Source organism: Cyanistes caeruleus, chromosome 5 (genome assembly GCF_971803275.1).
Source record: "Cyanistes caeruleus chromosome 5, bCyaCae1.hap1.1, whole genome shotgun sequence".
Lineage (NCBI taxonomy): Eukaryota > Metazoa > Chordata > Aves > Passeriformes > Paridae > Cyanistes > Cyanistes caeruleus.
Window position 1 is genome coordinate 79,433,915 of NC_141705.1, and position 24,593 is coordinate 79,458,507.

The 24,593-nt window shown below is 41.4% G+C and overlaps 2 protein-coding genes across 17 annotated transcripts in view; one reads left to right on the forward strand and one right to left on the reverse strand.

Annotated features, from left to right (window-relative positions):
* Positions 1–24,593, reverse strand: part of METTL14 (methyltransferase 14, N6-adenosine-methyltransferase non-catalytic subunit) — a 70,088-nt gene that overhangs the window by 30,707 nt on the left and 14,788 nt on the right. For 5 of the 16 annotated variants that reach the window (XM_086888163.1, XM_086888151.1, XM_086888157.1 and 2 more), the window contains exon 3: positions 9,073–9,142. The exons of 2 other annotated variants lie outside the window; for them this stretch is intronic. The gene's annotated coding sequence lies outside the window, so the exon portion shown is untranslated. Of the gene's footprint in view, positions 1–9,072; positions 9,143–10,087; positions 10,150–12,273; positions 12,364–12,948; positions 13,098–24,593 lie in introns of those variants that run through there. 9 more of the 16 variants (XM_086888162.1, XM_086888150.1, XM_086888152.1 and 6 more) reach the window with 5 other exon arrangements.
* PRSS12 (serine protease 12) overlaps positions 2,889–24,593 on the forward strand; it is a 33,175-nt gene continuing 11,470 nt past the window's right edge. The window contains exons 1-8 of the mRNA XM_086888106.1: positions 2,889–3,271; positions 10,919–11,057; positions 12,923–13,101; positions 14,679–14,829; positions 17,501–17,679; positions 17,877–18,018; positions 18,919–19,124; positions 22,055–22,196. Of these exons, the coding sequence (XP_086744232.1) occupies positions 2,953–3,271; positions 10,919–11,057; positions 12,923–13,101; positions 14,679–14,829; positions 17,501–17,679; positions 17,877–18,018; positions 18,919–19,124; positions 22,055–22,196 (1,457 nt within the window). The 5' untranslated portion in view covers positions 2,889–2,952. The remainder of the gene's footprint in view (positions 3,272–10,918; positions 11,058–12,922; positions 13,102–14,678; positions 14,830–17,500; positions 17,680–17,876; positions 18,019–18,918; positions 19,125–22,054; positions 22,197–24,593) is intronic.

The window sequence follows — 24,593 nt, forward strand, 5'->3', positions numbered from 1 at the left end:
GCAATATGTAACACCCAGACTGATTCTGAGGTTTCCAAAGAACTTCTTGCCTATTTTCCTATCTAAGAAAACATATTTTTTCTTTCCTTTTCATTTGCAATTCAACTTGTGAATGACTTTTCAACAGTTTTGCACAGCAGAGAGAACACTTTTTAAGGCAGCCAAATGCACTAAGAGCATTTCCTATTTGGCATCTTTCTAAAGCTATACTAGAGTAATAATCCTCTGTTTCTTGTTTCTAAATATGTGGAGGTAAAGTCCACCCTTAAAGCACAGTGCAGTTTTTTACTGTTATTTTAAGTGTGAGACTCCATTTTAAGTCCAAAAGAATCAAGGTTCTCAAAACCACAGTCTATAAATGCAGCTCTTGTTTTGTCTTTGCTCTTTCCAATAATTTCTGAGTGATTGCTATTTCAAGTGGCAGAGGCAGAAGTCACAGAGACAATGAGCTTCCTACAAGTGTGATAAAAGCAGTCAAGCAGATCAGAGTGATTCTCTGCGTGGCACCTCTAAGTGCCAGAGCCGCAGGACAAACTGTGCATGTGCTCACACTGTTCAGACACCAGAGGAACCATATGGGGGAGACACTCGGAAATGCTCAAGGCAAGACAGAAGCTGCAAGCAAAGTGCAATGCATACAGCCTGCAAAACTCCATCAGCCCCAGGATTCCTTAGAAGAGTGCCCCTCCTCTTTACAGTGAGTTTGCCATCGATGCCTGGAATGGACGCCAGACTGAGTCCCTGATTTGTAAATTGTAACAAAAGCATTATTTCCTGCAGCATTAACAGACCTCATATCATAGGGAAAGCTCATTTATAATTACTGAAACAAATGAGCGCTCCTTCTCCTTATAAGACCACATCAGAAAGAACAATCATGATAAAAGTTAAAATGTTCAAGAGTCAATCTGTACATGTGGATCCTTCCATTAAACCTGAACCCTGTCTTGGGAGCGAATCATTATGACATTGCGTTTTCTCTTCTTGATGCTTTTTGGAATTGTAGTTACTTCCAAACCTTTTTCCCTGAGTAGCCTGCCCTCTTTTCCCCCACCATTCTGCAAGCTCAAACACAAATAGGTAAAGAAGGTTCACTGCACAGCCCACACACCTTGGGGAGGTGAATGCAATCAGAATACACGAATAAGTGCCAGGCTCAGAGCTTCGCCCGAAGGGCTTTGCGAGACTCATCATACTCATTTGTTCTCTTCCCCCTGTGCTGATCATGAGAACCCTTTGTCTTCCAGGGTACAGAGGGTTGGAAAGAGCTTAGATCAGGGAAAATGAAATATTCCTGTTACTTGATGCCAAAAAGTGTTTACTAGGCAATGAAGGAAACCTTAACCAGCTAGGCTGAGCATGCTTTTAGCTGGTCCTTCCCAAAGGATAAAAGCAAACAACTTGTCATGACAGAAACAGAATTTCAGACAATTCAAAAATGGCCATAATGAGTTGCTTTCAGGCTAATGTCTTTTATATAGTCAAATACTTTGAAAACAAATTAAATTCTTGCCAGTCCTGACGCTTTTTTAAATAATGCATACCCATATTCCCAAAAGAAATCTCAGCAAGAAAGAACGATCTGTGCATTTCTGTCCACAAACAAGTGCAACAGACACTGTGATAGCATAGTTATCACGTTGCTGTAGAAACCCCAGCAGAGTATGCTTTAACTTTGTGAGTGATTAAAATACAAACTATAATGCTGCGATAAAGAGTTAACCAGAGATGAGCAGAACTAAGACAAACACAGGCAATCCCAAACACTACAGTACCTGCTTTTCTCAGCATTGGATCTTTTTTGTTCTTATGAACAAAAGTTTAAGCTGGTAAAGCTACATTTTGTACCTTTTGAACAATTTGGAGGCTGCTAAAGGAAGGGCACTGTTCACTGGATATTTGTGGCATTCTGCATGGAAAGCAGAAAGCACCCTCTTTCTTTTAGACTTTTGTGCCAACAAGAGATAGTGGAAATACTGATGTGCTCACTCAGGAACCAGATTAACACTTGCCAGACAAAAAAATTAGGGAGGAAAAAGGATCTTACGGAGAGGTGATTCAACAGCCTCACACTACAGACAAATTGCCAAATAAAGGGTGTGTGCTCCATAAGGAAGAATTTGACCTCAAGAATGAACAGCATAGATTAGAACTAGCAGTAAAGTAAAACATAGTAACTAACAACCGGACATTAGGAGACAAAGAAGCAGAAATAACTGACAGCCATCCCGGTGGGACAAGGAAATCAGAGACGATCAGGTCATGCAGACCTCTGCAGTGCTCGGAAATAAGCAGATTACTATTCAGAGCACACGGGACTGGGATAATGCTAAACCCTCGAAGGCATTTGTTTCCATCCCCTTTGTTCCCCGCTCACACTGCTGGGGATCTCTCCATCCCTGTGCCGCCCCAGACGGCCCCGAATTGTCCCTCTCGCCCCGAAGCTGCGCGCCCCAGGCCGGGCTGTGTCCCGGCTCCTTCTGCTCTTTGTGAGGCTATCGGAGGTCGGGGGAGAGCCGGGCACGGGGCGAGGGCAGAGAAGGCGGCTGCTAGGGGAGCCCCAGTGCGAGGGGTGGGGTGAGCCCGCGGAGCTGCGGTGGGACCGCGGGCAGCGCAGAACCCGGTACGGGGGTGGCAGCCCCGGGGCCGGGCTCGGGGGACTCATCCCCCTGTAAACCCCGCCGGGGCTGCCCGAGGGGCCGTGCCCGCGGCCGGCCGGCAGCTCAGCTCGCCGCCACGCCGGGCAGGCTGCGGCAGGTAGGGAGCCGGCAGCGCCGGGGCCGCGCCTCTCGGCGCCCCGCTCGCCCTGCCCCCGCGGGCCGGGCAGCCGGGGGCGGGCGGCAGGGGTGTGCGGCGAGGGGGATTAGCGGGACGCCGCGGCCCCGCCTTCCCCCCTCGCATCCCGGCCGCGATGAGAGGGGGAGATGGACCCGAGCCGGCGGGACTGGCACCATGACGTTCGCCGGCTTCGTGGTGGCGCTGGTGATAGGGGCGATCCCCGGAGCCCGCGGGCCGGGGCAGGTCTCCGCCAGCCTCCCGGCCGCCCGCCCCCCACAGCCCCCGGCCGGTTGTCCCGCCGGGGGCTTCCCCGCGGCCCAGCGCCCCTGGGCGCCGGCGGCGCCCGCTCTGCCGCGGCGGGGGGCGGCGGGCCGGGCACCGCGGGGCCGCCGCAGCTCCTGCGCCCTGCCCGGCGGCGGCGAGGGGCGGCCCGGCTGCGCCCCCGGGAGCGGCCGGGGCTCGGAGGAGCGCGGACGCGCTGACTGCGAGCGAGGTAAGCGGGGAGGGGGCGAGCCCGGGGCGGCGGCGGAGCGGAGCGGGAGAGAGCGCGGGGCTGCGGGACAAGGGCGAGACAGACACTGAGAGAGCCGAGCCCTGGCCGGGCAGCGGCGTTCTCCCATCCCGTACCCAGCTCCCTGTCGCTGGAGGGAACGGGGAACGAGGGGACGGACACCGTCTGCCAAAGTGACAGCCAAAGCTGTTCCAGGGGAGAGTTAAACTCGTGCATCAGAGGATGCAGGAGAAAGACGAAGGTCCCGCCTGGGTTTATTCCGCCGCTATTCTAATAAATACTGGGTAGGCGAACCGCGTTTCCAAGCTGTGCCGTAAGCGTTCCGTAGGCTCAGCTTGCCAAGGCTGGCTGGCATTGCTTTTTTGTAACCGGGTTCACTTATCCGGGAAGCACTTCGTCTGCAGAAGTGAAGTGGCAGAAAGAGAAATAGAAGGATGCCTGGCTCCAAAGACGAACTGTTTACACAGTATGACTTTCTTTTTCCTCCCTACTTCCTAGGAGAAATGGGTTCACAAATTAGTGCTGGTGCTCAACAGTATCTGTGAGGCTGAGACAAGAGACTTGTGCTCCCCTCACACACTCCCAGCTGAACTCCTGCTGACTTCAGTGGAAGTTTTCAGTGTGTAGGGACTGAACAGCAATTTCAGCATCCAGCCCTTGATCAGCTTTACATTTCATTAGTGCTGACACTAAATATACTGATGATGTTCAGTCTGGTTTTGAATGACTTCACGTTCTCTCCTGCATTGCTCTGGTATTATCTCCTACCTAAATAAGAATTGTGTCCTATCTATAGCTATACTAAACACGATCAAGCACAATTGTTGAAATGAAAATTAAAATTCCCTGCTTCGCTGTCTTTCCTTTTACATATTCTGTAATAGCACCAAGTCAGCAAGGAAGATGATCATTAATATTACTATTCTGTTTGTTGTGAAAGCTGACTTTGGGTTGTGGGGATTTTTTAAAATGAATTTCCTTTCAGATGACTGGAAAGGATTGTTGTCCTTCTCTTACAACAGTAGCCATAGGAGGCGTGTGAAAAAACAAAGCTAATTAGAGCAACATGGTAATTATACATATTGGTATAAAATACCACATCAAGAAGATAATGGAGGCACCAAGGTCCCTATTGATCATTTACACACTGAAAAAAAAGCAGCTTCCACAGCTGTGTTCCAAGTCAAATGAACTCCTTCAAGAAGAAAGAATGATGTTATGCAGTACAGATGTTTCCCTGGAAAGAATAGCAGGCAGCTGCTGGCATGGAGGAGAAAACAGATACCTAGACACAGATGAAAAAACCCCAGAAGACTTCATGCCCTTTAACTGGTCTCACTTTCAGAAAGGGCATCACAGTTGCTCCTCTAATTTAGCCCAACATATTAATAGTTTTTTTCAGAATTCTTCAGTCTGGTTCCCAAAATACTTTAAGAGATCTAATATAATAGTGAAGCACCCAGCAGTTTATCACTAAGAACTCTATTTGGCACTTAGTAAAGTAAGTTTCAGAATTCTCTGTAACTTCAGCATGAAGAGGATTTATGCAAAACACCACCAAAAATACTGCATGATTTGGGTTTAGCTGTGTTTCTCCAGTCTTTTCAGAATGCTGCTTTGGTCTCCCCAAAAAAGGAAATCCAGGTTGGCCCCTGCTAAGAGGGAGGACACAGCTACTGCACAATAGCCAATACTTTGTAATGGACAGATCATCTGCTCCTGTTGCACTCGGTGGTAAACTCCAGTGGCATCACCAGGGTCACTGTCTGTCCAAAAGCCTCCATGGGGGTAATATGAAAGGATCAGAGAGTTTGTGAGATGGCTTAAGGTAGAACACGGACACAAATCAAGCCATTTGCCCAGAAATAAAAGATTATCGTAACATTCCCCCTGAAGCATGTTCCTTTCTTACAAGAAGCAAGAGGATGTGGTTATAGCTAGAGAGGGACAGACTGCTCAGGGAGAGCCTCACTGCACCTCTTGCTTTAGTACTTGGGCTAAGGAAGCCCATACTCAGTGTTAGCCACCGGTCATAACTAAATACAATACCATATTCAAAGGCCTGCCTGTAAATCTCTGGGTTTTTCTAGCTTAAATATTATGACTTATCTGCATAGTTGATTGGCTAAACTTTGTGCATGTGTATATATTAAACTGTTTTATATTTAAACAGTAACAAAGATTTTTTACAAAGTGCCTTTGCAACTATACTGTACAGTACCAGTCTAAAATCAGTTTCACAGTTTAAAATAATAGTATTATTGGTGTTTCACTTCCTTCCTTCTAAAAATATCTGGGTAACATTACTTATTCATGCCTTGAAAGCAAGTACACCAAACACAAATATATATAAATTATCATGATTAACCAAGGACATCACAGAGGACAAAAAATGAATATGAGCATACTCTCTACACAGAGCCAGTGTAAGTCCACCAGAATTTAGTATTTTAGTTGCTGCTAATAACAGCTCACCTGTGGTGTGCTCAGGCTCCAGGAACAAGGCCTAGCTCAGTACCTGGGAGGAGCGACTGCCAGTTTGTGTGGCACACAAGTTACAGTTTTGTGCATATGTTGTTCATGCTGTGTTGTTCCACATCTAATTTAAAGCACTTTGAATCAAGTGGGTTAATTATGTTCTTTTCTATTACAAAGAGGGACCAGTAACCAAAACAGGGTAAATGTCTTTGTCAGAGGTCAGTGGCAGAACTGGAAATAAAATATACATCTCCAGGAAAGCCTGACTTTAGAACCTTTCCATTAAAATTGCTTTTATCAAAAGGTGATTATACTAATATCAATCAAATAAAGCTTCACTAAACTTTTGTGAGAAGAAAAATCAAGCCTGAGGCTCATAATCGAAACACCAGATTATTCTCCCTACCTCTTATTCTACAGTCCAAGCAGTTGATGGGATGACTTTTGGGATTTTGGTTAATTTAATAGCTTATGATTAGAACTGAAACACGAATGTCCCTATTTTCCTTCTAAGAAGCAGCTCTTCTGGAGCTATTCTTACCAGACCTGCACAGTGTGAGACCCCTCATTTTCTCCAGCTGTGCCCACATAAGACAACTGCAGTCCTTCAGAGCCCATTATATTGCAGTTTCAGTTTAGTTTCTCAGAGCCTTAAACCACTGATTGCTGACATGATGGATCTCAGTGCTGCAGAGGAACCAGCACAGCACATTACACACTCACTGTATACAATATTTATGAAAGTTCTAATATAAGGATCCTTGAGTATGCCCTACTGATACTGATTCTCAAGATAGTTCTTAAAAAGTAGTTCTGCTGGAGGCACCTTTTTTTCAAGGTTAAAATGCCTGGGGAAAATAACTCTAATTTTAGACTAAAAGCAGCGCACAGGAAAGTGATAAACAGCAGCTTTCACTGATCACAGTGAGCACCTTGCATGATTTTGCTTAAGTTAACAGGATTCACTTCTTTGATTTCAGTCAGGCCTGATCCTGGAAGAGAAGTTTCCATTGATTTGAACCAATGTCAGGTTTTACCTATGCTACATGTAGCTCTTCACAAGTGCCTCATAATCAGCGAATTAGTTTCATTCTGAAACTGGGAGACACCCTTTTATAGGTATTATGGATCATCCCCATGTATTCTAAACACTACAAGTTACAGTGTGGTCCCATGGGATATAGAGCATGTATCAATGGGAAACCCTCACACTTCATGCCAATTTGCACTGACCTAATACACTCCAAGACAAGAGAGAAGAATTTTCATTGCATGGCCTTTCTGGAGCACTATCCCCACACTGGAACACCTTGGTCATTAGGGCAGAAATAAAAATATTTGTTGTTTTTACAGATTTCCAAAATTGAAATTACTTCACTTGCTTTGCTTTAAATCTGCCATTTCAGAGCACACTGCACCAGGGTGAAAGGCACAGGCAATTTCTACTTCTGATTCCTATTTTCCCAGCCTACATTTACAGCCAAATTTTAAACCTTTGGACAGGTGTTGACCAAGAAACTGTGGCACACCTTTAGCCAACACCGTAAACACCACTGCTGCAGCACTAACACATACAGCAGAAGTGGAAGTGATTCCCGTTCTATTTGCAATGCAGCCACACAGTAACAATGCTCATTTCCAGTGAAATGTAAAAAATAAAACAGCATCTCCGCACATAAGAATGTAGAGGAAAAGAGGCCAAGCACAACAGCGCGATTCCTTTGAAGCCCTTCTGCTTTTTGGAGGTAATTAAAAGTTGGCTGGGTGGTTTTCCTCTCCCTGGTTTCCTGAGTGTCTCATCTTCAGCCTCTATGGCAGGTGTTCTGGAGCAAGTCTCAGCAGCACCCACTGGATACCCTTACTTCCTTGCATTTGCAAGTATAACTTAATCTCCTTTCAACAGTGATAGCAGATAGGAAAGACTCTGACTTGGGCAGATACCAGGACAACTAAAATTACCAGACTGTATGTAAACAACAGGAATTGACCGTCAGTAACCTCAGCTAGAACACAATTACAGTAAATGCACACATACTTTCTGAGTGTTTATAAATGAAGGAGTTTCTGTCAAGACAGCAGATTATATTTTTTAACAAAGGGCTGAATTAAGTCTGTCCTAAAACCACAGGATGTACCTAGAGCTGCCTCATAGGCCTGCTTTGTGTCCTGTGCCCTTGTTTTTAACTATTGTGGGGTCAGGTTACCTCTCCTCATCCTCCCTCTTCCTGACCAGTGCTGAGGAGGGCAGAGCCACGGGCAGGATCCTGGTGCTGCTGTTCCCTGTTGCTGAGCTTTGTGTGCTGGGGCAGGGTGGGTTTGATAAGCGCTTTAAGCAGAGGTCTGACACCATATTGAACTGCTGGAGAGCACAAAGAGTAGATACTACTGCATTAGCCTTACTCCCAACAAGTTTTGTTTTCTTCAGCGAATAAAAGAGCTGAAAGTTATAGCTTAAAATTTTGAGATGCTACTAAACCTCTGTCTCCAGAAACCTAGAGCCTCCAGTTTTTACATTTAAGCCAGACATGTTTGCCCAGAGGGAATGCAACTGTTCTGCAGAGCTGGGCTCCAGGGGCAGCACAGAGGAAGCCCCTGAGACATTTGAGCATTGGGATGCTTGAGGCGTTGCATTGGAACAGCAGTAGACTTAACCAGAGAAAATAGAACGAACTTGTATCCTTTCAATCATGATAAAGGACTAGGTTTCTTGATTTTTCACTATGAAGCAAAAAAGTGTTTCCTGGTAATTTTATGCAAATGCAAACACTGACTATCTTGTAATTAAAATATTAACGCATAAACAGACAGTTGGTAATACAGCACAGACACACACGATGGCAGATCATGCTGTTATCCTGCAATTCCCTAGGATCAACTTACACAGGAAACATGGAGCTCTGTTTCATCATGAAGAAAGTGTTTTATATCCAGGAAAGAAAAACTAAGCTACTGTAATCAAAGTCTTCATGTTGAAGGTTCTGTTTTATGAGGTATCACTACCGTAACTAATGTATCTTTTGATCTGGAAATGTAACTACCAGGTGTCTGCATACCGCAATGTTTTGAGTAAACAGAGAAATAATTTTCTCATTACTGCCCTTTGATTTGTTTGCTATATAATTATGACTTGGTCATAAGACAGAGTTTGATACATACTTCAAAGTGCATATAACATGTATTTGGTTACCTCTATTAAATGGCAGGATTAATACTACCTACATGTAAAAATAGGCTTTCTTTTTATTTCTTTCTAGTTAACTGATCAGGTGAAAATCAAGAATATTTAAAATTGGTCACAAAATTACCTTTAACAATCCTCTTGTGTGTTTTGCTGTTTGTACATGACTAAGTTCTTCCACCACTATCTTGGGAAATCTGTAAATACAGAAAGAGGAGTGAGCCAAATTCTGCCATGCAGACCTTAGGAGAGGATTTTATTCTTCAAGTACTTCCTTATTCAAATATTTGAATAAAAACATTGTGTAATGTGTACTCAGGAAGCACTGTATTGATTTCAGTAGGTGTCATGCAGCACTGTAAGCAATCATGCACTAAAATGGAGATGACATCTTCCAACTTGCTTTCTGGTATGTCAGGCATCACTCTGCTATGAGTGCAGTTGACGTTTCAAGTGAAAATAATAGTCTATACAAAAGTCTGGTGAAGAGCAGGAATAAACAGAATTCCAGACTCTGTCTGTGACACATAGAGAAAAACACAAACAGAAAAATTGTAAAGACAGATAAATGATGAGCAACATGTCTACAGTATAGTTATATTTGACTCGGTAATAATCCTCTCTCAGGCATGGTAGCTCACTCGGTAACATGAGTTGAATAAATGTTGTTTGTAATTTACTGCACACTAAGTCACTGCTGAGAAAGTAAACAGGAGGCAAAAAGGAACATGCCAAGCCAAACATGAGGTTAATTAATTCCTCGAGTTATTTGGCAGTTGTTTGGCTTGGTGGTTTTATAAAATACGCTGAACTAAACACAAGACAGAAGCTGAGAAGAAAAAGTGGATATACCTATTATCATTATTATTTACACAAAGATGAACACAGACACAGTGAAATGCAGGCACAAACACTGACTACCTTCATCCCATTGCTAAATCTCTGCAAAGTGGATGATGGTGTAGCTTCTAAGTAGATCACAGAACAGAGGCAGATGGATTAACTGGGATTTCAGGCAATACGAATTAATACAGCTGGGCTGTGTTTGATTATTTAACAGAAATGTTTCTTGTTGAATTACTGCTCTGTCATGACTCTTTTCTGTTTCTGTGTAGTTATCTCTATGACCAGCTTCTTCCCACCTTTGTCAGTGGCACTTGGTTACCTTCAACAGTAGATGCATCTGACATCTCAAGTAAAACTTCTGCAATACAAAAATGTAAAATCTGCTAATTTTTTTGGATTTCTGTGCTCTGTAGCTCTCAAGAATCACTTTTTTTCCCTCCCCACTTCTTTTAGACAATTCCTTATGGGCTTTGGCTTGCTTTGGCTGAGAATTTGGTAAAGACCTCTCACGAATTAGTAGAACTACATGCAGCGTTTTCTGTCTGAGAAGATTATGAACAAATGCATTCTTGGGCTAAAATAAACTGCTGTCATCTATGACATGTATAATGTAACATGGGTCAGAGAAAAAGCTATGCAGTCCCCGTGGTTATTTTCTGATTCCCTTAAGGTCAATGGAATTTTGTGAAAGATAAAAGTATAGCATATTTTACAAAAATATATACATACACTAGATCTATATATCTATATACATACATACATATGTTTGTCTCATTTGGATAGAGGAAATCACATTTCAATAATTATGCGTCTATAAATACTTTCTCTTTGTTAGATCTTGAACTAAGTTGTAGCATCAGAAGGATCAGAAATATGATGCAGTTTCAGCATGTTTTTTTACATGAGGAGCAAAATGCTTTCCTCATGTGAAAAAAGGGCTCTCTCAATTTGTGTATTGCTGTACAAGCATGTTAGGTGTGCCAAAATGTTTCTTGGAAACAGCTCAGTATCCATGAAACAAGAACTTGGGGAAAATGAGGTTCAGTGTCTTTTGTGTGGGATGCATTAACCGAGCAATAGAGTATCTTGGAGGTGTAATTGTTTTATTTTTCATTTTTGGTAACTAGGGTCAGTGAGACTCCGGGGAGGCAAGAATGAGTTTGAAGGTGCAGTGGAGGTTTATTTGAATGGAATCTGGGGAACAATCTGTGGGAGCCATTGGGACGATAATGACGCGACAGTTGTATGTCGACAGCTTGCACTTGGGTAAGTTTTGGTTTGAGTAAAAATCAGTCAATTCATTTTCATGATGTTTCAGTATAAAGGACAATCTACTCTGTAAATCCTCAGGGCTTTTTCTGTTTGATGGTTACTTTTTCTGTTTGAATGCTGAAGTTGTTCTTCCCAGGATACTTCGCTTGCTTCAGCCACATTACACTTCAAAGAGGAAATCAGTACTTCCTCGGAAAGCTGAAGATAGGATCTGGACAGGAGCAGACCTGGCAAATGCCTTCCTTTCAAAGTGAAATGCGTGAACAGGTCAGCGAGCTTCAGGCAAACACAAACTGCTCTACTGGACATCTGGGAGATGTCCACAAGGACAGAATTACGTGGTCCCATCCTGATCTCACACGTCTAAGTGTCAATTAACACTCCAGTGAGGTTACTGAATCTGTAACAATGTAAATGTGGCCTGGATTAGACTCTACATGGGCTCCTAATCACAGGAAAATTCCTGATTTTCAGGGGAAAGGAGTTCTCCTAGTAATCACCCACTGTAGTACGCCAAATGACACCTGGAACTCATCCTACGTTTTTGGCAAACAGCAAACATTTCAGAGCTACAGCCATAGCAGACAGGTTCCAAGTCCCTGCAGTGTCCTCACTGACCACCACCTCCCACTGCTGCCAGAATAGAGTTCATCAACAGCACCCTTTAGCATCATTTGGCTGCCTTTATTGCCTTTCTAACATTTCTTTCACTCACATACCAAAGCAGTGGTTTTGCTTGCTACAAGCAGTAAGGGGCTCTTATAGCAGACTTGCACTGTGACATTCCTAATGATTATTCCACTTTTTAAGACTGCTAGCCAGAACTAAACCTAAGCTGGTTTATAATGTTCAATACTAATCTGGACACACCGTGCCAATTTATAAAAATATGAGGATTAGATGAGATAAAAGTTCAGCCATCTGGAGGCTGTGATTTTGCTTATGACTTCAGCTGTCTACGTGCAGTGGCTCCTTCCCTCATTTTCATCTAAGTCCTATCTGCTTTCCATACCCTGAACATTTCAGCTGAACGAGGATGCCGTTAGCAAAAGCAGTTCAGCGATACGGGTGAATGGTTTTGTCTTTTCAACAGAAATGGCTCAAAGCTGAACCCAGGCCAAAAAAGCCCCAAGCAAAGGGTAGTTGAAAGCTTCAGCTATCTTGAATGTTTGGCAGAAATTTGCATCTCGGTACCACCAGGTGAACTCACCGGTGCTTTTCAGATGCTCAGTCTATCTGTTCCTTTGCTTTAAATTTGCTGTGCTTTGCTAGGAAGAGAAGATGGCTCTCTAAGTGTTGCTGTAGATTCAGCATGAGAAAGAAATAGAACTGTTTATAAAATGTTCTGAGTGGATGGGAATAAAGAGAAATGGATGGGGGCCTGGGGGGCCTGATGCAATAGAGGTGGTTGCACTGCCCCATCATCACAGCCAGAATACTTGGCATTTATGGGCAGAGCTTGGTACATCTTCATGGAGTGAGGGACTGAAAAAGGGAGAAAGACCTGGTGGCATTACCCCTCCTGGAACTGTAACTGCAGTGGGCTGGTATTGTAGAGTCACCCCTGGACTGTGGACTCTGTGTTGATTTTTTGTAGTTAAGAACCAGGAGAGCAGGAATGTAGCTGGCTCTGCAGCAGCACAGTCCTTGTACTAAAATATCCCACAACAAAATGGTGAGAACTGGGTCACATCTGTTACTTTTCTTTGTGCACAAGACAATGCTGAACTGTATGAAAATGTGATGAATTTACACTACCGAAGAAAGCCCTTTCTTTTCTACTCCAAGATTTATACATGAGAAAATGTTCCCACTTCCCTTCCTCCCACTCTGATGCCCTATCCTGATTATTTTTACAGGGAAAAAGGTACAGCCAAGCACATACCCTTTGCTGGATTAGGCCTTATTCCTGTTTTCTGGAGTGAAGTGCGTTGTCGTGGTGATGAAGAAAATATACTGTTATGTGAAAAAGACACCTGGCAAGATGGGACATGTCCTCAAAAAATGGCAGCTGCTGTCACATGTACCTCCTCCCTGGGTAAAAAAAATACATATGGTTTTCTCAGGTCCTTATTTTATTTAAGCGGAAGTTGTAATAATTACTCATTATAAAATCAGAGAAAGTGTTCAGATTTCTTGGAACAGATTATAATTGAATCACTGCATCATTAACTGCTTCAAATACCTCAAGCAGCACCTAGCTTAACAAAATTTTACCTTGACTATAGTCAACAACAAATTGCTTCTTTCAGATGTAGCTTGTGAGAAAGAGTAAAGTAACAAGAATCTCTGGCTGTAAAGTGAGGATTCCTTCCCCATTTCTTTTTCTTTAATGTCAAAATTATTAGGAAAACAAGTATCATGAATGTTTTTAAGATATTTGATATTATTTTAATCAACATGCTAACTGAATGGGCAGGCATGCCATCAGATTTAAATGGTGCTGCCTTGAGGAGGGCTGGGCTGGCAGTGCTGGAGAGCTGGCAATGCCAATCTCTTCAGCTGACACCAAAAGGTGTGGCTGCAGCTGGTTCTGTGCTGCCTTTCTCCTATAACTTAAGTTTTTATCCAAAGAAGGTGGGTGCATTTTTGTCCTAAAGCTTTATTAATAATGAGCAATATTTTGATAAATGGCTTGTAAAAGAATATTTTGGTCTTCGAAAACTACTGGGTACAGGAAGGGAGAATCTTTTCAAGCTAAGGGACAAATTAAAGCACAAGAGTTTTGCCTAAAGAAACTGAAAACTATAAATGTTTTCAGGTTTTGCAGGTTCCATTGCAACTAGCCTTTTAAAATATTTACACCCCCCCCCCCCCCCCCCCCCATATTTCATAGCAGTGACACACTAATATGAAACTGGGGAAGTGTCCTCAGTTTGTTTTGGTTTTTTTTTTTATAACCAATAATTAGATTAAATGATAGCATTAATTGGTTGGAAAGTTTCACAAAAACTACTCAAATTTAAATCATTTGGATGTTAGATACGGTGAAACTTTAAAACAGCCTTGTTCACATTACAGCAATTATGGGGTTTCATATGGCTTTAAACTGTTTCCATTATTATAGACTTACCAGCAGTGATGCTTTCAAGACAGCTGCTTGATACACCAGAAGAGAGCTACTGATTTTAAAAGACTGGAAGAAGGGAACAATACTTGCACAATTCAAGTGAGACTCCACAGTCAAAGAGATTTCACTGCTCTGACTGGATTTTCTAATGGAACGAGAAGACCCAAAGATGGATTTCTATTTCTCTGTCTATGACATAATTTTTGCCTCTTACTTCAGATTTTACCTGATTTTGCTCTTGTGGAGGGGTAGCTCTACTGACTGATTCACTATTAGGTCTTACAGCACTAAGTATCTGTGAAGCTCTGCCACCTAGGTAATTCAAGATCAACACAGTTACTTGTATGTGTAAGATTTTTCAGCTAGTGAGAGTGGAGCAAAAGGGAACTCACTTTACTTTCAGGTTTTCCATCTAAGTAGAAAAAAGAAAATGTGATTCTTGAGCAATGTCAGAGAAACCATTAAGCCATCTTCCTCTTCCTTTACTATCAGAATGATATTTCAGGATGTGAATGACCTGTTCTATATGCTGTGTTTGCTCCCAGGCGCTGTCTTCACTCCGATCCGGCTGGCTGGTGGGAGCAATGCCCACGAAGGAAGAGTGGAGGTCTACTATGGTGGCCAGTGGGGCACAGTCTGTGATGACCAGTGGGATGATGCAGATGCTGAAGTTGTCTGTCGGCAGCTTGGCCTTGGGTTTGTTTTTCTACATGTCTGTTATTCCAGCAGCAAAGCAGGAGAGTTATCAGACCCACAGCTGAAGCTAGGAGAAACACAGTTGTCAAAAAATGCTCCTTTAAAATCATAATGATACTTCGGAGCAGTAACTAAATTTATTTATAGAAGATTCAGGTACAGTGACATTACTTTGAATGCCCTGGAACCAGTTTTCAGTGTCATATGATAGGGCTAATTCTGTCTGTTTGGCCAGACAGATAAAGAATGTCTCAGAATAAATGTTGACTTTGTAGAGAAAACTCACAATTTCTGTAAAGCTTCAATCAAAACCTGTAGGTGAAGAAATTTTTTGACTGTTCAAATCCTAACAATCCATTATACTGCAGAGTCTGACAGCCTTCTGGCTTTGGCACAAGAACTATGCTTTGTCAGGAAGGATATGTTTTTTGGCATGCCTGTGAGAATCTCTCTAGATTTGTTTAAATCACGAGTCTCTGAAGATTGTCAGTTTGTATATACTGAGCTAGAGATCTGTTCGAAGTTTTGACAGTTAAGCTTGTCAGTGATTCTGCCTGAACTAAGCGTGGTCTGAGACAGAGCTACAGCAGCAGAACAAGATTTTCTTGCTTCACTTTCTTAACAGCCGGGGGGATTTTGATACCCCACAGAAGATAAGTTATGGTATTTGCAGAAAAATGTTGCAGAGGTGGGAGACTAAGAGGAAAACTGCTGGACCAGAGAGGAAGGAGATGAGGACAACTGGGATGGAAGGCCAGTGGGGTTGCAGAGGGAAAGAACTAGGAGCAAACAGCAGAGAAAATGCTGGGTTGTATCCCATGCAGGAGAAGGGGATTATGTCTGAGACAGACTGGATGAGAAATAAACAGGTAAATGCAGAGAAGATTGGAACAGAACACACCTGTTCAAGCCTACTGGGACTGTGATGAATTGAAAGAAGTGACATTGAAGGTAGAAAGTTCTGCGGCATTCATGGGTGGACCCCAGAGTGTACTTGTTTTGTAACTGAGGCCCTGGGCCGTTCGAGCCACCCAGATTAGCTCAGAAGGATGAGAACTGTGAACCAGTTAAAAATGTAGATCTGCTGAGCCAACAGAGGAAGCAACACACTTCTCTGACATCAGGATTTTTTTTCCTCTCAGATTATTTCATGTTGTATTTCTATATTCCTGCACATTTTCAATTGGGAATATCTAATGGAAAGTCTACCTTCTTGCAGGCTTTACCTGCTTTTGAATGAGGCTGTTGTTAATAGGTTTTGGGGAGTTACTAAGCTCTGCTTTACATTTCTGTATACTAATGACAAGTGTAACGCTCTTAGCCTGCCTCCTTACTGATGACACTAAAACTTTTTATTACTTATATTTAATCACCACAAACTGCACTTCTGTGATGCTTCCAATTTGATTCGTTTTTCTGAGTAAATAAATTGTATTAAGATGGAGCTAAAGCTTTTTGAAATATGTCTAGAGATTTAGAGAATTCCTCAAGTAAGCAAGATGTTACAACAAACATGCTAATTAACATGAAGTGAAATCTTACCAACAGTGGCAGCAGACCAGTTCTGAAGTACTAAAAATAATCTAAATTTGCATACTGTTAATCCATCTGGGAACATGCCAGAAACTGTAAAAGTAAAGCTTCCCAGTAAATAGCTTCCTACATCCCTTCAACTTTTCCGTAGCACTCCTATAAAACTCTGGAATATGAATCTACCTTTAGTAGGTGGAAAACAATGATAACTTCTTTTATTATTTGGTTTCCTAAAAATTTCTGCTTGACATAAATTCTCCTGATTATAATGATGGAATGTGTTGTTTCTGCCTAACTCCAGAGACTCTTACTGGAATACGGTATCAATTGTAAAAGCATTCAGAGCAGTCCATCATGATCTCTTAGATTTCAGCCAGCTGCTTGATGAATCATGATTTTTTTTTCCTTAATACTTTCTATACATTTCTGCCAGCATTTTTATCAGATACACTGGAAAAACAAGATGCTTTTTTAGTTAATTTAAACTAAAGTTTTAGACAGTTAATATAGTCCAAAATTAGACATTTCACTCTTGCCATTTCAAACTAGAGTGAATATAGGAACAGAGAAAATATTGCATGGAAAGAAAGCAAACCTTGGCAAACATTTATATATGAAAGATATGGTATTTTAAATAGAATTGGAAAAATCCTGATATATAATAAAGGGTTAAACACTGCATAATTTCTGTAATTCTAAAACAATGTTTTCAATCAACATAGTTTTTCTGTGCTCAAAATCCTTTCTGCTGACACAGAGAATACACCCCACACAAGGCTAGTCATTGGTCTGCTTCCTGTTCTTATTTCTAATGCTGATGGGTGATATGACACTTGTCAAGCCACCTAAGATCTCTTTGCTGTGGTTTTCACATGACTAAATGGGGAACAATCACATTTATCTGCCTCATCTGGGTATTTGACTAATGTGCTTTGAGGACAACAGGTGAAAGCCACTTCAGAAATATATACTGGGTTATTTTTACTATATATAGATATTACATGAATATTAAAATTAAAATGCTCATACCTAAGCTGCACATCTGTAATCTCTCCCAGGAAAGTTACAAGTCAAAGGCACAGGAAAGAAAATCTCCAGCTTGCTTCCTCCTGACTGGGTGCTCTTTGCGTGTCCACAGGGGTGTTGCCAAGGCGTGGAGCCAAGCTTACTTTGGAGAAGGCTCTGGCCCCGTGCTGCTGGATGAAGTGCGGTGCACGGGAAATGAACTCTCGATAGAACAGTGCCCGAAAAGCTCCTGGCGAGAACACAACTGCGGCCACAGAGAAGATGCTGGCGTTTCCTGCACACCTCTCACAGGTACTTCAGTCATCAATCAGCAAAAAACGGGACACAGGCAGAGTTCACAGCTCTGCAAAGAGAACTTTTAAAGTTTGCAGAGGCACAAAGCCCTGAGCAGATGCAGTAAAGGCAACGTTACTGATTTTGCTTTGCAATAATGAGGAGATGTAAGAAACACTGATCCTTGTTTTTGTTTTCCCTTGTTACCGGCACAGATGGTGCACTGCGGCTCACAGGTGGCAAGGGCAGCCACGAGGGCCGCCTGGAGGTCTATCACACAGGGCAGTGGGGCACGGTCTGTGACGATGGCTGGACGGAGCTGAACACGCAGGTGGTTTGCTGGCAGCTGGGATTTAAGTAAGATTACTTGATACTGGCTTTCTGACTCTGTGACTTGACCATGATGACAGTTACATCAACCCTACATGGACCCTATTTTAAGAGTCTGCTTTTTAACATTAGCTGAGTGCTTCAAAGAAACTACCAAGTTTCACAGAGCTATTTAGGCCTTAGTTTAGGTAGAAAAACCTTCAACAAATGTGATTTAGCAGCCTTTATTCACCAAGTTCCTTCCAATTATTTTTTTTTTGCTGAGATCAATACATGTGCTATCGAGAACTGATTTTGACTTCTATTTTGCCTATAAAAGTTGGATTCCTCTACATCTTTGCTTGTTGTACAGTCATTATTAATGACAGGCATTTTCAAGGTGAAAGTCCTTCTGCACGACCTCAGAAAATTCCAAAGCCTGGCTCTGGAACAGTTATGTAGTGAAAAGCATTTTAGCAAAATCCCATTTGTTTCATGCATTTACTCTTCCCTACTTTCCCTCCTGACCTGTGGCTACAAAGATACACTCTCAGTAGGTGACTGTTGTCTTGCCTTCAGACTTGAACAGCTGACATTTAAAAAAGGATTTTGTGTCAGACTGTGGCATTTAAATGTATACAGAAAACTAAGAACATGCTTAAAGACTCAGAGTCATTGCGCCAGCCATATGCTTGGTTGAAGAGCAGCCTTAATCAAAAGTATTACATTCTTAAGTTTGTACTAATGTAACAATAATTCCTTAAAAAAAAAACATTACTGAAGAGGCAGCATATGGTGCTCTCACTGAATTTAATGCTAACTGAACCCGCTTACTGAGAATACTTGAGAAATCTCTGTTTCCTCAGGATTAGCACTTTCCCTTCTCATGCTTAAGCATCATGTGTCCTCTGATGACTGTGGACCAAAACACACCTCTGTGTTGTGCAGGTATGGGAAAAGTGCAGCTATGGAAAAAGAGAGCTACTCAGAAGGGAGCTCCGGGCCCATCTGGTTGGATGATGTGATCTGCTCTGGGAAGGAGACAAACCTTCTGCAGTGCTCCCACAGGGAGTGGGGGAAGCACGACTGCAACCATCAGGAGGATGTCAGACTCATCTGCCACCCGGAGAACGACAGCCACAAGCGCTCACTTGGTAAGGAAGCTCTTTGCTGAAGTCACAGTATGAGTATTGCTGTGGATACAGACCCAATCAAAGTACAGAATACTTGAGGATTCTCAAAAAAATCCTGGTATTTGTCAGATGGGTGCAAGGAAAGAAAGAGGAAGGGAAAAAGCCTTACTTTTCTCCTCAAGATCACAGGAAGTAATCAGGTTTTGTTTAGAACGTAAGCATCCAGAACATTAAAGCTCAAGGCAGGTTTGCACGGTAACAAAGCCACATTCCAGAGATGCTGTTCCCTCAGCCTCCACCAGATTTTGGAGCCATTCAGCATTTCCTGATAGGATACCTAATTTTACTTGGCTGGAGACATAGCTGAGCACTGGGGAACGCAAATCCATAGCACATCCTCCTATGGCTTTGCATTCAGACAATCTGAAACAAGGGATATGGAGACAATGAGAAGTTCAGAGATAGCAAGAAGGAAGGGTGAGAAGCATGAAATTATTTCTGTGTTACTCCTGCCTACCACTTATATGTGTCTGGGTGAATGGGCCCCACCTGCTGACCAGGACAGAATGACACTACACACCCAGATAAGAGAGTCAGTTCCCATGTCAAAAGCCTACAAACTTGTATGGAAATAATGAGACTAAAAAGACTGATAAGGAATTATAGAAAAATACCAATTACACAGTGAAACTGTAGAACCAAATACAAACAAATAAATTCCAAATATTCCTAAATCCACATGTAGATAATTAAACAATAATTCTGGCTATGAGATGTGCACAGTAGATGCACAATGGGTTGCACAGGGATTCTGCAGAAGTTTCGTTTTTACAATTTGCTACACAAAGTGTGTAGCTTGTCACTATGTAGCCTTTTAGAAAATTGTTGCCAGTGCCATTTGGCTTACCCAAGACTATATCAGTTGAATTTGAAATTAGTATTACATGCCTGTTTCCTGGAAATCACAGACTAAAGGTTTATCCCACAAACTACAACATGGATTTACTGCACAATGTTGCTACTTGCTATAACAACATTCAGCACTTCCACATGTACTTTTTGAATCTCTCTCTCTTCAAAGGCTTATTCTATATAGCCCTCTCACCATCCAATGAATGTTTTATATTGCAATACATATATCAAATCCTACTTATTAGAAAGAATTTTCCCAAACCAAAAATAATAGGAATTCAAATCATGACTGCTGCCTTTACAGATGTAAACCATATGTGCCACTTTGCTCAAATTCCTATAAAATATCTCTGCTGAAGGAGTTTGGTTCAGTTAAATACATCCATATGGTAATATTCTCACATCCCCACTACCAGAATGCTATATTATTTTGTGCTCATAAATAGATATATATATATATAAAATACAATAAAACAATATTAGTACTCCATGCCTCTATCTGGTTAATAGAAGTTTAATTCTCACTATAAGTTGTATTCCTCCAGAACACATCAGATCAAGAAAATAAGACATTTTATCTGACATTTCTTAGAAGATTTCTGATTGGAAAGTGGACAAAGTGTTGCTACCATTTACTTCCCAGCATTTGAAAAAGCATTTTTTTCCCATAAGGATAAATTCAGTGGGGGAAAAAAAACCCAACCAAAACAAAACGAAACAAAAACAACAACAAAAACCCCCCGAGAAATTAGTAGATTATAGGACTTAAGGAAACAGATATTCAGGAACACTGAAAAGGAGCTAGGGTACACTACAATAATGGCATTTGTCCAGTAAGATCATGACAGTGTAGGGAAACAGAATGGTGGTGAGGTTAATTCATGTAACTGTCCAGTACAAACTCCAACAGAAACAATATGCTTTAAATTACATCGGAAGCAGACTTGGATTTTATCTTCAAATATGTCCCTGTTCATTTAATGACTTAGGCCAGACTTAACTAACACTGACCAGATTCATCATTGGTATACAAAAGTTATTCATACCCTAAACTAACCTGAGTTAAATATCAAATGCAGGTATCTCAAAATACTGCTTTAAGAGTGCAATTAAGTAATTCCTCATCCTCACATATTTGGAAAACACTAGGAATGGGTTGGAAGAATGAGGAAGAGTCTTTTCTGTTATTGTAAAAAGCAACCCTCATGAATATAATAAAGATTATAAAGTATGCCACAGAAAAATATTTTGAAGGTGATTTTCCCTTGAACATTATAAAGAGGCCACAGAGGAATTCATAAGTGTTTAAAGGGTATTTGCATTGCTTGCAGGCTATAGAGGAATATTAGAGTAAGTAAGAATTAGATATTTACTTTGCCTAATGACTCAAAACTTAACTACAGGAAAGCACTGCAGAAACCATCATCAACTAAGTCTGACTAATCCACATAAGTGAAATTTCATAATATGAATGTGTCTGAATAAACAATCACTTTAAATTGCTAGAAAAATAATCCAGAATAACATGCTGCAGAACAATGTGCATAAGGAATAGCTGAGATAAGGAATAGTTGAAGTTTGACACAATGATGCAATATTTTTGCTGAGACAGTGGCTAGGAGGAGCAGCAGCAACCAGTTTGAGAATGAGTTTATAGACTGAGATATAACTAAATTCACCCATGAAGTTCCTGTAAGGAAAAATTGTCCAGCTTGTATGAGTATCATATCAAAGGCATCTCAGGTGTTTTCTACCTTTTTGTATAGAACTGTGGTCAATTTCTGAACTATGTCACATATTTGCATGGAATGAAGGAATTAGCTGAACTCTGAAGAGTAAAGTACAGGAGTATTTAGTATTTGTCTTGTCATTTGTACCAGCTGCTTCTTCTTGCCAGCCAGGAAGAATATGACTATTTTTACCACTGATATTATGCTCATTGAACATAAATACCGGTTGTACTGAATATAATGAAAATAACCAAAAGCACCAGTTCTTGCTTCTGTTGCTGTGAGCTGACAACAGTCATTTATTCTCAGGTCCTCCCATCAGGCTGATGGATGGCGAGAATAAGAAGGAAGGACGTGTGGAGATTTTTATCAATGGCCAGTGGGGCACAATTTGTGATGATGGATGGTCTGATAAGGATGCAGCTGTAGTCTGCCGACAGCTTGGCTACAAGTAAGAAAACTCATTAAGCTGTTCCTCATGTTTTCTCTATCTAAAAATCTTAAGTTTCTGCAACCAAATACCACAAACATGTCTAATAAGATGATGTGTGTCTTTTAAAACTTGTCAGTTTGGCATTTTTTTAGAAAAATGTGCTCCTACTATTGGTATGAAAAATAGTAAGGCTTTGCCTTCAAAAGGAATATTCATTAAGTAGCAGAACTGGGAATGGGAATGTTAGTATTCAAAGGTGTGTCAGTCTGACTGGCAACAGAAATGCAAGTTAATGTAAGTTATTAAATATTTTTCATTACAAGTTAAACATTCCAAATTATTAATCTATTATTAAATAAAAAAATTTTAGTTGTCATATTTGTTTCAAAAATAGGTCAGTGTCCACTGTCACCAGGTGTGGATATGATCACTGCAGATTGAGATGCAGGCACACCAGCTACTGAATTCCTAATTTAATGGAGTTTTTTCCTTCATTTACTGATCTGGCTAGATTTGATGCAGCTCAAAGATCTGATGAAGCTGTTATACAAGAGATTATGGCTCCAGTCTGCATGACAGTAATTTGAATAAGCTTCATGTAATACAGGAATAGACCTGACAGAACAAACCCACCCTCTAATTAAAACCACTGCAATATATGTGTAATTTTTGAAATAAATCACTTAATCAGGCTTACATCACTCATCAGCATTTTTCTTCTGGATACCCAAGAGCAGCAAAAATATAACAACTATAGGGCAGATATATAAATAGCAGTACTAATAAGACTTGAAAAATATCCAGAACACTAGTGAAATACAACAGGAAATCAGTTAAATGTCTTCTCCAAGTGTACCTATGAAGAAATTTGAGCTGGAGAAATACAAATCATATTAACTGTTTGTTGTATCTAACAGTGTGAAGTTTGTCCTACCAAATATCATCACATCATGTCTGAGCACACAATATACACCTTTTAAAAACTGCAGGGTATTCATTCGGTAAAAGCCTCTTTAAAAGGCTTCAAAACAGCAAAACTTGACTTACAAGTCAAGACACCACTCTTACAAGTTACCTGACTTGGAAATTCTAGGACAGGTGTCCATCTGTCCCAATCCACTGGATTTCCTCATTAACCATACCATGAATAATGATAATACTGCATCTGAAAAGCTCAGCATTGTTATTGTGCATGGCCCTTCTAGTGAGAGAACTGAGAGGAAAACACCTGAAGCCACTTGTCTCCAGGGACAGATCTGAGCAGGCAGAAAGGTTGTTTCTCTGAAGCTCATCAGTGCATAGATAGCTGGCTTGGAAAGCAGTGATTGAGGGACACGTGTTTGTTAGGGGTGCACTAAAGCTGCTTGTAAGAGCATGTTACATGTTTGTTACATGTTTGTTACATGTTCCAGCATGTAACAAACACACAGATGTAACATCTGTACCTTCAGAGATCTCCCAATTATATGAAATAATTTTCTCCATTAAGCTGCACTCCTTGCTTAAGAACACCATGATTTTTTTACATTTGTTTCCTGACAGATGTTCTTCAGTGGGGGCTGGTTTGGGTTTTCTGTGGTGCTGCTGGTTGGTTGGTTGGGTCTGAACAGCTTTCATTCCCTTTATCAGCAAACTGAGAGATTACTGATGCACACTAAGAGACAGATTGCTTTCATACAAAGGTAGGAAGAAGGAGGTAGTGCCCTTATTAAGTAACTGATAAGATTCTGGAGAAACAATTCTGTACTAAATTGCAATAAATACTTCTCTGGGGAAGGACAAGAATACAACAAAGTAGTTTTCAATATCCTGAGGAACTTTAGAACAATGCCCTAAAGCAGAAACTTTGTTATTTGACAGAGATACCGAAACCAGGTAAGAATTTACAATGAGTGCCTGTACTGTCTCACTGTGTTGTAACAGCAAACATGAACATGTCAGCTGCCCACAGGTATCAGAGAGCTGGACTTATTTTTTTGTGGTTATCAGAGTATTCCTCACAAAAGAAAAACATGTGGAGCAAGAGTCACACTATTTGTGACTGACATGTCAAATCATAGTAAACTCATTAGGCAGCGATTGTCCTACACCAGTTCCAAAGGCAGTTAAGGCTCTGAATTATCTGGCAAATACCTCCTAACCAAAGAAATTGAAAATGTGTAAGTAGAGTTGACCTTGTGGTATTGTCTCTCACCTAGTGTTTCAGGAGCTTCTCTTTCCTGGCTTTTCACTATTTCTGCATTCTAACCAATGTTCCCTACTTGGAAATCCTGCCCACCTACCCTTCAGGACATAGTGAAAAACTCACACAGGCAAACTATCCACGTGCAAGTTTCGAAAGGGAGGAAGCTCCTGTGTCACTTTCACGTTTCAGTTATAGGGATGTGGCAATTGAGAGCTGGTTCTGTTTGAGCC